The sequence below is a fragment of the Glycine soja genome, chromosome 16, assembly GCF_004193775.1.
Source record: "Glycine soja cultivar W05 chromosome 16, ASM419377v2, whole genome shotgun sequence".
NCBI lineage: Eukaryota > Viridiplantae > Streptophyta > Magnoliopsida > Fabales > Fabaceae > Glycine > Glycine soja.
Genome location: NC_041017.1, coordinates 18,851,120 through 18,865,500, shown reverse-complemented (window position 1 = coordinate 18,865,500; position 14,381 = coordinate 18,851,120). Strand labels below are relative to the sequence as shown.

The 14,381-nt window shown below is 29.6% G+C and overlaps 1 protein-coding gene and 1 pseudogene across 1 annotated transcript; one reads left to right on the top strand and one right to left on the bottom strand.

Annotated features, from left to right (window-relative positions):
* Positions 1 to 266: 266 nt before the first annotated feature.
* Positions 267 to 1,174, bottom strand: LOC114389830 (annotated as a pseudogene).
* Positions 1,175 to 4,948: 3,774 nt separating this feature from the next.
* On the top strand, positions 4,949 to 6,466 carry LOC114389105. Its single transcript, XM_028349703.1, has 2 exons — positions 4,949 to 5,029; positions 5,778 to 6,466. Exons 1-2 carry the CDS (start codon positions 4,992 to 4,994, stop codon positions 6,193 to 6,195), a joined length of 456 nt encoding a protein of 151 aa, XP_028205504.1. The 5' UTR covers positions 4,949 to 4,991; the 3' UTR covers positions 6,196 to 6,466.
* Positions 6,467 to 14,381: the final 7,915 nt, after the last annotated feature.

The window sequence follows — 14,381 nt, the reverse complement described above, 5'->3', positions numbered from 1 at the left end:
CTCACGTTATTGAGTTCATGACAGAATTCATTTAACATGTATTTATACAACTTATAAACAACACAAAACTTGATTCAATTGCATGATGTCCATTCTTTCACATTGATCAAATTTATACACTACATAAAACATGCCTTGATTGTGTAATCTGTATCCGGCCTTTCAATCTCATATTAGCTTCTCTTTACCCTCCTTGTTCCTTATATTCTAAATGCAACTTTCTTAAGACCACTCTTAAAAGCTGCTTGATGGAACTCAAACGTTTAAAAATAAGAGAACATGTATTATAAGTAGTAAAAGAGTCTCCAGTGATAGTTTAACACTTCCTACAACACCATCATGATAAGCATGATCCATATCATGCCCTAAGATCGATAAAGACTACCTAAGGTTCCTAAACCTAAAATACCAACCATTCCTACCAAACAGGAGCATCAAAACATATATTTTGTAGTACTAGTCTCCTACACATATTCACTACTACATCAAAACACACATATTAGCTAAAGCAACTACAACAAATCACTACTTGCTCAAACATGCTTTATTTATTCTTAAACTTAGACTCATCGATGTCTATGCCTTCCTCTTCAGCACGCTCTACACCAGACTTGTCCATGGTGCTGAGGCCTCCTTTGCGTCCCATCTCTTGGTACCCTTCTCTCCCCATCTGCTCCTTCCTCGTCTGCCCTCCACGGTTCCTTCCTACACATTCATTCACATCATAAAAACTCATTTTTTATAAAGTAACCACAAATACTTCAATGAAAAAATTGACAATTAACATGTATGCTCTTGATAAAGGGATTTATTAGTTCAATTGGTTAAACAAGATACGCGAGTTATTATAAACGTAAACCCCTTATACCTGTATTCGCCTGTATCTGATTCCTACATATTAAAAAAAAAACATGTGTTATTGAAAGAGGAAGAGGAAGGGGTTGTATTGCATGCCTTCAGCAAGATGTTCTTGAGCCTCAAGACTCTTCCCGCCATTTCCACCAGGAACCACAGTTTCACCTTACCTTGCCCTCTCATGAAGTTCTTCACGGTTTGCTTGCTGAGATTCCATGTTAATTACTTGCACTAAGATCTTTTGCTTCTCAAAGAAAAAACTTCACGATTGTTAACACATGAGGGTAGAAACTAGAAAGGTTCATCCTTCTTTAGTGTGTAAAAGTATGCATGTGATGTTGTAAAGTAATAAAGATAGCAGTAAAAGATAAGACTGGATTTTGATGGAAACGTAGGTGTAGGCATGCATGGACACGTGGCTTTTGGTGAGGGAGGACAAGCACTTAGGAGTGACACATATATACGAGTTATACTAAATATAATTTGTAAACCAACAGATAGATTTCAGTGATTTAGGAATATAAATGCACAAGTGTACTTGTAATCGCTACAAGTGCAATTAAATTGTGATGATATATAACAGCAAGCTGCTCAAATACGTACGTGACTAGAAAAGCTAATTAACATGCATTCCCTATTATTATATTACCATTGAATTTGAAATGTATGGTTTAAGAAAGGACATATTAAATAGTTGGATTGAAATGGAAACAGATCCAACAACTAGTTCAATTGTGCTTGCACGATTGGTGTGCATAAATTGGGTATTAACCTGTCAAACCGATTGTTAAGGAAATATGATTCAACAATCGTATAGTTTTAACGGGTAAAAAATAAATTAGACAATCAATTCATGGCGATATTGGGCACAGAGCGAGAACTTAGGATCTATTTTTTTTAATATCCACTCAATTTAATTCTCAATTTACATTAATTTATGTTTTAATCCATATCATTTTGCAAATAAACATGATGAAAGAGATCTATAAACTCATATGAACGTGAATATATTCTTTTTTTTTATTTATTTTTAATTTAAAATATTATAAAATATAAATATTATATTATATAATTTTTTTAATTGGTTTTAAAATTATTTATTTGTTAAATTAAAATTTATAATTTTGTTTTTTTTAATTTTTTTAAAAGAAAAATATACAGATAAAGAAGAACATTTTGTTTAACAATTATTTATAGAAGAACACTATATTGCATTATCAATAAAATACTTAAACAATTACACTCGGCTAAGGAAAAATTTAAGATAAAGATATGTTAGGACAATTGTAAAGCGTCATAGTGTGTATAATTGTATCATGTACAACATATTTCAGATCATCATTAATTTTGTCATATTTACAATATAATTGTATTTTTAAATATATTTCATTATTTTCGACTATCATCTCACTTACTACACTTCGAAATTTTGTCTATTGTATAAGATAGATGTATTAATTATTTTTTTTAATTTGTTTTACTACTAACTAATTTTTTTATTTTTTGATACATAACAAAAAAATATCAACAGCACATAAATTTAACTACAAAATTACATACAACGTAACTGAAAAATTGTACTATAATTTTATTCAATTTTTTTATTTTTCTTTATCTGTATATTTTTCTTTTAGAAAAATAAAAAATAAAATTATAAATTTAATTTAATAAATAATTAATTTTAAAACCAATTAAAAAAATTATATAATATAATATTTATATTTTATAATATTTAAATTATAAAAAAGAGTATATTCACATCCTTTTGAGTTTTCAGCCGTTGGATCTCTTTGGAGTGATGTGAATCAAAACACAAAGTTTAAAATAATGTAGATTCGAAATTAAATTAAAATGATATACATTGGAAAAAAAAAAAGAGAAAAAGAGTGTATTCAAAAAAAAAAAAAAAAAACCATTTCTCTTCTCCTCTCTCTTTTCAGTTTGATGTCTTTCTTTCTTTTTTTTTTTTTAATTGTGTTTTTATGATTATGTGTGAGTAATCTACTTATTTTAGGATTGAGGCTAATGTCACTGAAGTATATATATAGAGATTGAATGATGATAATTCATCTTATTGAAGATATACAATCATGAATATTGTCTTGAGACTATACGGGACAACAATTTGATGACTATTTGATTATCTAATGGAAAATTTGAAGACTATTTCATCTCAAGATCGTTGAACATTTTTCTATAATTGCATAAAAAGAAATCAATAAAGTATCAGAATCAAACTTTGGGCACATAACAATCTCAAGTATTATGTTTGACATATAAAAGTAGACATGACAATATATATAATCTTGCAAGATAATTAAAGTAAGTTTATTAAATACAATAATGGAAAAATCTATCTGCTTTAAAAATAGTACAATGACAATGTTTAAAATAATTAAAAGCACAATAAATACATCCCAATGTTCATGATTGTGTAATATTTTTTCGCAATTATAATAATGTACTCAAGTTACTTTTCTTTGGCCACTTATTTCACGCAATAACTATAAATTCAATATGTTTGCTGATTAAAAAAATAACAAATTCAATACATCTAACTATTAAATCATGTGATATTTTCTTGATGATTATGTCTATCTAATTTTAGATAAAATAAACATTTATTGGCATGCAATTTTATAATTGAAAATGTTATAAGTATACCAATAAATGTTATAGCAATATTTTTAGACAATTATGAGTGAAGTTAATTAATTAAGAAGTGAAACCTCCGAAATTTTATTATTTACAATAAAATTTTAGTAATAATAGAAAGTTTTTAAAAGGGGATATTACTAGCAATATTTTTTTTCCATTTTAGTGCTAATTTGACAACTGATTGGCCAAAAGGGGAGTATTTTACAAACAAACTACTAAAGTATGGCTCTTTTGAATCATTTTACCAAATTGAGGTACTGAACACTAAAATCCTAATCTGACTAAAGTTTCCTGTGACATATCATTTTTCTCTTAAAACAATAAATTTTATTTTAGGTTTAATTACTCATTTAATTCCTATAATTTCTAAACATATCCATTTTAGTCTTTATAATTAACAAGTAAATTTTTTAATTCCTCGTGTTTACATTTTAATTTTCAAAAAATTTCTATCGTTAAATCTTTTTAATTCTATTAGTTAAAATTTTTTAATAGCAAAGACATTTTGAGAATTAAAATATAAATTTTAGAGATTAAAAAATTTGTTGATTAACTATAGAGACTAGAAGAATAAATTTAAAAACTATAAAGATTAAATAGGTAATTAAATCTTTATTTTATTAATGTTAGGTGGTGTTCCTGTGAGACATTGCATTGTTAATAGTTATAAAAAAAATGTTGTTATTAAATATTAACATTGCATCTCACGTGACATTAATAAATCAAAATTTAAAGAAAAAACTTAGGTGACACTAAAATCTCTAATCAAAATGTCAAATGTAGTTTTCAGTGTTGTTTGTCTCCGTTTAGTAAAATAAAACATAATTTTTAAGTTTTATTTGGTTAAAATAAACAATAAATAAACACACCCCTTTCTTTTTAATTATTTGATTTTACTGTTGTTATAATTATAATTCTTCATTCACTTTCTATTCATTTTTATTTTTGTTATCCAAATAAAATTGGATGTTCATAATACATATATTTGTAAGTTTTATATATGACTATTTTCGTTCCCTTGTCAAGAAAATAAAACCGATTGATATTAATAAATCAAAATTCATTTATTTTTTTTTAAAAAAAAAAACTTACGTGATACTGAAAACTATAATCAACTAACAAATTTTTAGCATTAACTCTCTCAATTTAATAAAATGTGTCAAAAGAGTCTAGCTCCGAAACAGCAAGAATTTTCTGAAGTTGAAAAACAAAGCTAACAATTGCCAATTTCACAGAACAGTGACGTGTATCAGTGTATGTGTGTGTCTCTTTGGGACTAAAAATAAAATACGTATAAAACGAAGCGCGTTTAATATTTGGGTGGTCTCATATTTGGGAATTTTCTGAATCGATGTATTGTATCATATGGGGGTCCCATCTCCTATGCCCCTATTTAACATGACTTATGAGCACACACCAACGAACAATTCTCAAACAGAAAAGCACTTATTCTCATCTCAGGGAAGCCAGAAACAAACATGCCTGTCCCGAATTCCACTCATTTCACTTCAATGAGGTTAATACTTAGTGTAGTTTTGTGAGGTTAAATTATTCATTTATTTTCTATAATTTCATAGTTCTTATTTTTTTAGTTCCTATAATTTAGAAAGTGATTTTTTTAGTCCTATAATTTATAAGTTAATTTTCTTTTAATCCTGTATTTTAAGAGTGTTTTTTTTAGTTTATATAATTTACATTTTACTTCTCTTAGTTCCTATAATTTAAAACTATAACGACTACAATAAAAATAAAAATAATGAAAATATAGGAACTAAATGATTAATTTAACCTTTTGTCTAAGTGTTATTAGATTTGCAAATTTAATCGGTTAGAACGAAAACCGGATACAAGGCCGAGCTGATACAATTACTTGATCGTTTATGATATTAGCCCAGTGACACGTCTTCAACCCAGTGTTGAACCGAATAAATCGGTCCGGTTCGGATAACATTGTTTATAAATTATAACTACTCTATTATCACAAATATGTTGCTATATGCTCTTTTTTATAACCTTATTTGACGGTGATTCTAGTATTCTGCTAACTTACCATTTCACCATCTTTTACAAGCTTCACTTGCACACCCTGCTAATTATTTTACCCGATTTCTTCTTTCTATTGTTGACCAATTGGACATTTTTGGTTGTGTGTGTTTTCAATCGTATTCTGCATTGAGCTTCATTTATTTCTAGCAAAACTGCATCATAATTCTGGTATGTCTAACTTTTTTTTTAATCTTTTGTCCCTTATTGAATGTTCTTAGGGACCAAGTGGACAATTTATTCAAGGAATTGAAAGAGATCCATGACAAATTCTTAGCACTGATGATTGCCTTGGTTGCAGCAAAAAACAGTGACACGGGAAATTCTTTGTTTGCAAAACAACACAAGCTGATGATTTCTTTGGTTTTGGCCCTTGTTCTTTACTCCTTCTTGGCTACGCTTGGGACAATACTTCATACACATAATAACAGGAACACAAACCTTCTTCTTCCTATCATAACATGTGCTATGCTTATGTTGGGAATTGTTGTTTCAATTCTGGCTTTGAGCTTCATCTCAACCACCGTTGCTTGGATGACTTTGACCATCTGGGTTGGAATATTCACATTGATTGCTTATGAGTATGGTGCTCTTAAAGAAATTAGGAATTGGATTAAGGGTCACATAACACGGGACTAAGGTTGATGCTTCTCTGGAGAAAGTACCATTGGCAAACTCTGATTCTATACTCTGTTCACAGAGTTAGAGTTTCTCAGTTCTGTTGTATTTTGTGGTTGTTATGCTTTTTCTTTGTTTTAGTTTGAGTTTGGATCCTAGATTCTTGATTCAGGAAGCATCTGTAGTCGAATTGATGAAAGTAACTCTTCTTTGTAATGCTTAGTCGATTTTTGTTTTATCTAGCTCTTTGTATGATTAATGAAGTAAAGAATGCCAAAATGGTTGATTTTGATTTTTTTTTTTATTAATGCTCGTGTATATAAGCTTAACCGTCCTAAAAGTTGAAGAAGATTGAAAAATAGAAACAGAAAAAGAAAATTGATTTTGAAATAATTAATATTAAAAAATTGATTTAAAGAAAGATGTTAACATAAGATTTATGTTTGGAAATTATATTTTAATATTGGATATAAAAGAATTGATTTTATTTAAATAATATAACAGAATCATTTTTGAAGTATAGATATAAGAAATCCTAATCACATATTTTGACTTTCCTAGTTTACGATGCAAATGCCATTCATAGTTTGACATTCCTATTAAATCCAACGTTTCTAAATTTTTATTTGGCAAATTTATATTATTTAGTCTTTTAAGTTTAATTGCAATATTATGAATTATGATAACCGAATATGTATAAAAAAAAATTATAACGGATTTGTGTAAGTGTTACTGAAAAAATTGTTAGATGTCCTACTGTGTTGTTAAACCTATCCCAACAATGTTTTTTTTTTTTTTTTTCTGAAGAGTTCATATCATTTCACTAATAAGAACATTAATATAATCAGGTAGATTATCAAAAGTTTTGGGACTAGCATAGAATTGAGACGTCCTTGTAAGACAATTCATTAACAATGTTAAGAAAAGAGTTGTCAGATATGATATTTTACACCGTGTGAATGTACCTTTCCATTTTATTTTATTTTTTACTTAATTTTGATTTTAATGTCCTTTTAATTCATGATCTACTATTTTGATCTTCATTTTTTTGCAATTTTGTTCTCTAAATTTTAGAAATCTATAATTTTGATCTAATCTTAAATTTATGTCTACATTGATCATTTAACGGTTGATTAATTATGTTCAGTATTTTGATGAGGTAGAAATTAACATTTAATAATTAAAATTAAATTAATTAAATAAAATATAGAAAATATAAAATATAAAATTGAGTATTGAATCAAAATGACATATTTTTATAAATTTGGAAACTAATACTGCTGAAAAAATAAGATTCAAACTTGCTAATAAAAAATTGAGAGAAATTTTAATTTAGCATTTTTTTTATCAAAATCATTAATCATCAAATTTAAATAAACAGTGCAATTCCATTAAACACTAAGTTGAAATTTTATTATTAAAAAAAATTGACATTTATGGTTATCAATAACTATAGAACCTATTTTAAAGCAAGTCCTCCGAACACACAAGAATAATTTCGTGAAGTTGCAAAATGAAAAACAAAAGTTAACATTCACCAATAATGCGTGCCAAATTCACAAAAGAGTTATGTTCTTAATGAGCTGAGTAATAATGACTGATGCATATGTGTCTCTGAGACGTAAATAAAATTAAAATATATAATGAGTGATTTTGTTTAAACTTATAATAAATAATTAAAGAAAACTTTTTAAAAAAGCGCTTATTTAATAAGCATATAGTCATAGGATTTGTTCTTCAAAATAATGAGAAAACTATTTATTTTAAACAGAAACAATTTAGACAAATAAAATATAAAAAAACTATTTTTTATTAAAATAAATACACAAATAAATTTAAACTGGTCAATATCTATAAGGAAGCACTTTTAGTACTTGGGGGCCCCATATTTTGAAATTTTGAGTCAACCAACGAAACTTTCTGCAAACATGAATAGATGGTTGACTATCAGCTTGACTATCAGTTCCACCTTCACCAGAAGTAAATTTTGAACTCTTAGAAGATAACTCAGTCTTCCTCTGTTCAAATTTATCCTACATAACAAGTAACATACTAGCTTGAGTAAAATACCATCTTTTCAGACCAAATATTGACATCATACTAGAGGTTTATAGCAACAAGCAAGTATTATAAATTTGAAAAATAAAAGGCAAATACAACTATTTTTAATTGTATCGCGAGTCAGGATGTTTGAGTAGTACGACAAATGGAGCGCTGCAAGTATCCCATCAGACTAATCATACCCAAATGTGCCATTGGCTTAAAGTAATAAAAGGTTAATTTATCCCTTCAAGAACCACACAATGAAATGTACCATAAAAGAAGTTATATCACTTTGTACCAATGCTATATATTATTCTAAGACCTAAGCTAATTGCTGGCATAGTGGCATACTCAGTTTGGCGTGGGGACCTCAACCATAAATAACATACACGAAATAAGATAAACATATTAAGCGTGCTCATATAATTGTCAAAGGTTTTAGCATGGCAATAGAAACACTACATGTGCATTAAAATCAAATGCCAAAAAAATTAATCAATGTAAAATACCGAGAGAAAATTTCTAAGATATCTTAAGTTCAATTTTTTTAATTGTGAAAACCAAATCCTGAAGACATGACTATAGATATAGAGACTAGAGAGTAATAAATTCTATTTTAATAATACTCATCATGTACTCAATTTATTATTATTAATCTTTTGGTTGGTGCACCTTACTCGGGCAAACATTTAATTTCTAAACAACAACGACAAATTACAACATTGACATAGGCCAATATTTGCAGTTAGTTGAGATTATAATTAAAATAAACATAAAATAAGTCTCAAATGCATTCATTAGTATAAAACTTACATATGAAGATTCTGCACGAGGACCCACCCAACTTTGATCCTTTTTTCTTCGATGAGTACGAAAATAAAACTCAGCCAATGATGGATCTGTCCCTTTTTCCTCCTTCTGTAATAAATGTTGAAATAAACTTAAATATCATAAACTTAAAACTTAGCCAATACTAAAATATAATAGTAAATAAATGATACCATTCTCTTCCAATGCAAACGATGAGGAATTGATCCACCAGTGTGAAGAGACGCACCGTCCATAGACTTACGATTTCTTTTATTTATTTCAGATTTATTTTTGAAACTTGAGGATTCCCAATGTGCCTTCATTTGTGCCCACACATCATCTTCCATCCAAGTTGGTTTTTCATTTAAATTTTTTCGAACATCTTGCATTAATTGAGTCATTTTAGCTGAACCCCTTTCCTCAAAGTTGTGCCGCACCATGTCCTTATACTGAGGTGGCCATGTAAACTTTGACTACGTTGGTTTTGACCAAAATGGGAAAAAAATTATTACATTACACACATTTTTAAAAATAATATAAAAATTGAATATTTTTAATCAAACATTGAAATTTGATTACTTCAAATATATTAAACCATGAATCCCTTTGACCTATAGATAACTTCTTCCATGATGGTTTTGCCTCCTCCAAGTTAGTACGTATGATTGAAGCAATTGTCCCAATTACCAAATTATGTTGATCAAAACTATGCAAAAAAAACAAAACAAAAAAATGATGAATAATTATAAATCAAATAATAGAAATTCATATCATATGCTAAGAAAATAAATGACTCACCCATCCCCCTCTGGGAGTATCATGATTTTGTTCATGTTATTGCCTTCACTAACTTGACTAGATGAAGAAGATGGGGCTTTATTGGCCATTGGATATTCTTCCATACGTAGGACTTGAGTGGGGATTTGTTGAGATTGGGTGGTACGGGATTGTGATTGAGGTAGAGGAGGAGGTTGAGGTTGAGATTGAGTAGATTGGGTGGTATGAGATTGAGGTGAAGGTTGAGTAGGTCGAGGTTGAGTTCGAGATCGGGTTTGAGACAAAACTTTTTAATTTTATTTAATTTTGATGATCAAGTTTTATTTGGAGTATATTTGAGATTGAAATCAACATTTATTTGCTATGTTGTAGATTCATTCCAAAAAAAGAAATAGGCTTGAGCACAAAAGGTTGCATTATTTGGTGTTTGTCAAATACAACCAACAATTGAAGCAAAGATATAATGCAAGAGATGAAATTGATCCAATTTCTCTTAATGATATTGATGTGTGCAATGAATGACTCGTGGGAGAGATGGATCAAGATGATGATAATGATGCTGGAAATAATTTGGTATTTGAAGATGATGATGCTCTAAATTGGGCAACTGTGTAGCAGGCTTCGGGGGTTGGAGAGTGTAGGATGTATACTAGGCAGAAAAAGCAAAAAACAACAAGTGTTGCTGCTGCCCAAACTTTTAAAAAACAGGCAATGGTTGTTGGATCTTCATCAAGGAAGCAAAAAACAGTCCAAGAAAATGATGAAGATCTAGATTTTGAGGAGAATATTGATCTTGAATCTGAAGAAGAAGAAATCATGGTCAATTTTGAGGCGTCTGATGGGGAAGAGGGAGAGGGAGATGTTCCATTACCATATGATAACAACTAAGATGATTATGTTGGGATTGGAGAAGATGATTAGAGCCTCAACTTTCACTTTGCTCTTTGCATTATGTTTTTATCATTTTCTTATTTTGAACTCTTTAATGAGTTTATTTGGTGTTGGTACTTGATTATTGTATGAACTCATGAAACTTTTTTAGTTTATTTGAATGCAATCCTTTGTTTTTTCAATTTCAATGAGTTTATATATATGTATTTTTTTTTCCGCCATGACATCCGTCATTTTTCGCTATGCCATCCGTCATATTTTTATGGCAGATTTTTGACTTTCCGCCATGAACCGCCATCCGTCATTAACAACATTAGATTCTAGTGCCATTCAATGTACTAATTCATAGGAAGGGCGAAAGGGAAGGAAGAAGTACCTGTAACTGATTTTTAATGGTATTCACAATGCTGCTGCCTCTATGCTCCTTGTAGCAGCACAATGGCATGAGTTTCTATTTGTTTTGTTTGCAAAAGAAGGCCCAATTTCAGTTATACAAAACCGCATAAATGCAACAAATTCAATTTTTTTTACTAAACCACATATATTTTTTTCTTGGCATCCCTTAAAGCGAAGTTTTGGTCGGTCCTATGAAGCATGAACAAAGACACAGAGAGAATACAGCAAAAAATAGAACTTCACAGCGAATTTCAACAAAAAGCTTGCAAAGAAAAAAGGTTAAAACAACAATTGAAGCATTCATTCCAACTAGAATAATAAAGAAAAGAAACAGTAGCATATAGTAACATTCTAGAACAGTTAAAAACATGAAACGATTCTATAAGGACAAAATCACTGAGTCAGAACGATCACTAGGCATAAAACCAAGATTGTGTGCAGTGAAAAGAATGGAATGTTACCAGAAGCTTGGGTGACGCGAGCCGTAGAAGCCGAAATTGGAACTCCCAGTGCTGCTGGCTGCTGCTATGCTACGAAGCTTTGCTCTCGTTGTAGCGGTGGCGGCAACGGACTAAGCCTTTAACGGCCCACTATATAGCTGGGTATGTGCATTTGTCCATGCTTCAAGCCCAAATGGGTCTTGGACAAGGGAGAATGTTAGAAGGCAGTTGCGATTTACACTTTTCCCATTTACTAATACACTCCATTTTCTGATTTTATAATTTTTTAACACAAAATAATCCCATTCCAGAAAATAATCAAAAGACAAATAAGGTTCCTTCAATCACAAAGACTCACTCTCTTACTCAACTTTTTTCAATCATTGTGCTTCTAGAACAAGATCTTGATTTTGATTATTATGAGAATAGTAGTCAAAATGAGAGCACGACAATCAAGGTAGGCATTATTTCTTTATTTGAGACTTTTTTGTTTATGTAAGAGATAAGATATTTTGTTGTTTGGGTTTTTGAATTGTAAGCTAGTGAGTGATTGGGTGAGCTTGAACTTAAATATAAGTGTACTGAGGATGCTTTCGTGAATAGGTAGGGAAATTGCAAATCACAATAATGGGAGTGTGCATAAAACGAAGGTAGAGGTAAATTTGTTGAATAGGAGGTGGTCTCAAAACCGTTACAAGGAGAGAGCAATTTTAATGGGACATACTGACATGACGGAGGAGTGTCATTTGTGGAACAAGGGTATTTTAGGGGGAAATTGTAAGAAATAAAAAGGAGAGTGTATTAGTAAATGGAAGGAGTATAAATTGCAACTGCCGTTTTAGATATATAAAACCGTCCATGTGTTATTGTTCTAACTTCTAAGTGATAACAGATCAAAGAAAGACAAAAATTGGGAAATTGGATTTTATTAGCACAGACCCAATGCGAGAGTGCTGGTATATACAAGTTGGAATTGATATAAGAAAACACCTAGACATCTTTTAGACATAGAGTCTCTTTCCCCTTTGGGTAAATTCTAGCATAAAAAAACAGGAAGAAAAGAAAATAAATTTCTCTACAAATTAAAATCAGTTATTTATTAATTAATTATTAACTAATTTGTAGCTCAACTCCTCTGAAGGATGAGAAGATATTTATAAATTAGTTAATAATTAGTTAATGAATAACTCATCTTAACTTATAGAAAAAATTGTTTTCTTTTTCTCTTACTTTTTTCTTAGAAGTGTTTTAGAAGATTACATCTAAACAAACTCATAACACCCCAAATTAAAAAGGATTTTAACTTAATTGGTTGAACAAAGAATGTGAATTATTATAATTTTCTTAATATTTTCTTTCATTCTTATGAATAAAAAAAGTAACACGCCATATATATACTTTTCACTTTCTTCACCCAAGTACCATTTAGAAAAATAGTTCCACTCTTTTTTTCAAGTGAAATATTCACCTAATATTTATTTTTTGAAATATCTAATTAATGAGCATAGTATAAGTCTACAAGGACGAATCTAGAAGGGGTGAGGAGGGGTTGGAGTCCCCTCTCTTACAACTTTTTTTCTATACACATATAAGTTAATTAGTATAAAATTAATTTTGTATGTTGTTATGATAATAATGATTAATATTAATTAATATAAAATTGTGTAAAATTATTTATGTTTGTTATTTTATCACAATGATTAAAGTGATAATAATATATAATTTTGTAAAACTAATTATGTGTGTATTGTTATCATAATAACAATTAAGATTATCATCATTTAATGTAAAAAAAAATCAATTTTATGTGTAAATATATTAATTTTAAAAAAATTATTATTTATTAAAAATTAGATATTTAAACAATTATATAGGAAGAGAAAAAAAATTTCAACCCTCTTTGTAACATTTCCGGATTAGTCACTTTCTGCAACTATGTAGGCAAATTTCCCCATCTCGGGTAGTTTTACAAACCATTTTCCCAGATGGGGTTTTCAAATAATTTCCGGGAGGGGGCACTTTTTCACGTAAAATGCATGGAGTTACAAGCAAACCGCCATTGCCAATGGCGAGTTTGCTGCGCAAAGCCCACGTGGCAGGGAAACCGCCACTCGTGTTGGCGAGTTGATGGCTGGTGGAACTCGCCACCTCTGCTGGCGAGTCTGGTGATGGTTTCGTAAACCACCAGTCAAACTGGCGGTTTTGCTTTGCAGGAGGTGCAGGCTTGCAGTCAGGCGTAGGCACATTGATAGGGTAGCTTTTTAAGAGAAAAGGGAGTTGCAACTGCCATTGGCGATTTGAGTGCAAGTTGCAACTCCTCCTAGCGAGTTGGGGTAGAGAAAATAGTCATCTCTGTTGGCGATTTAGTGCCTATATATGCGAAAAATTCTTTCAGCTACACGCTCACAATCACAGCTTTGAGTTTTCTAAATGCACAAGTAGCTTTGAGTTTTCTGAGTGTTTAGGGATATCCGCGTAAGGTTTTAAATTTGTTTCTTGAGCTTAAATATTTGAATTAGGTTTGTAGTTTTGAAATTAATAATTTGTGTTATAATTTTTTTTAACTAATTTTTAATAGCAGTTAGAAGGTATAGTTTTGATTAATTTTTTAATTAAATTAGTTATATATTTTTATTTCGTAATTCCAGTAAAATAATTTGTATTATAATTCTTTTTTTAAGTAATTTTTTGTAGCAGTTTGAATGTATAGTTTTATGAAATTTTTAATTAAATTAGTTTTATATTTTATATGATTGTTTGTGGAGTGAATAGGCAATTTAGTCCTTGAGATTGTAACCACTTTGCATATTAGTCCCTGACTTAAATTTTAATTCATAATAGTCCCTAACT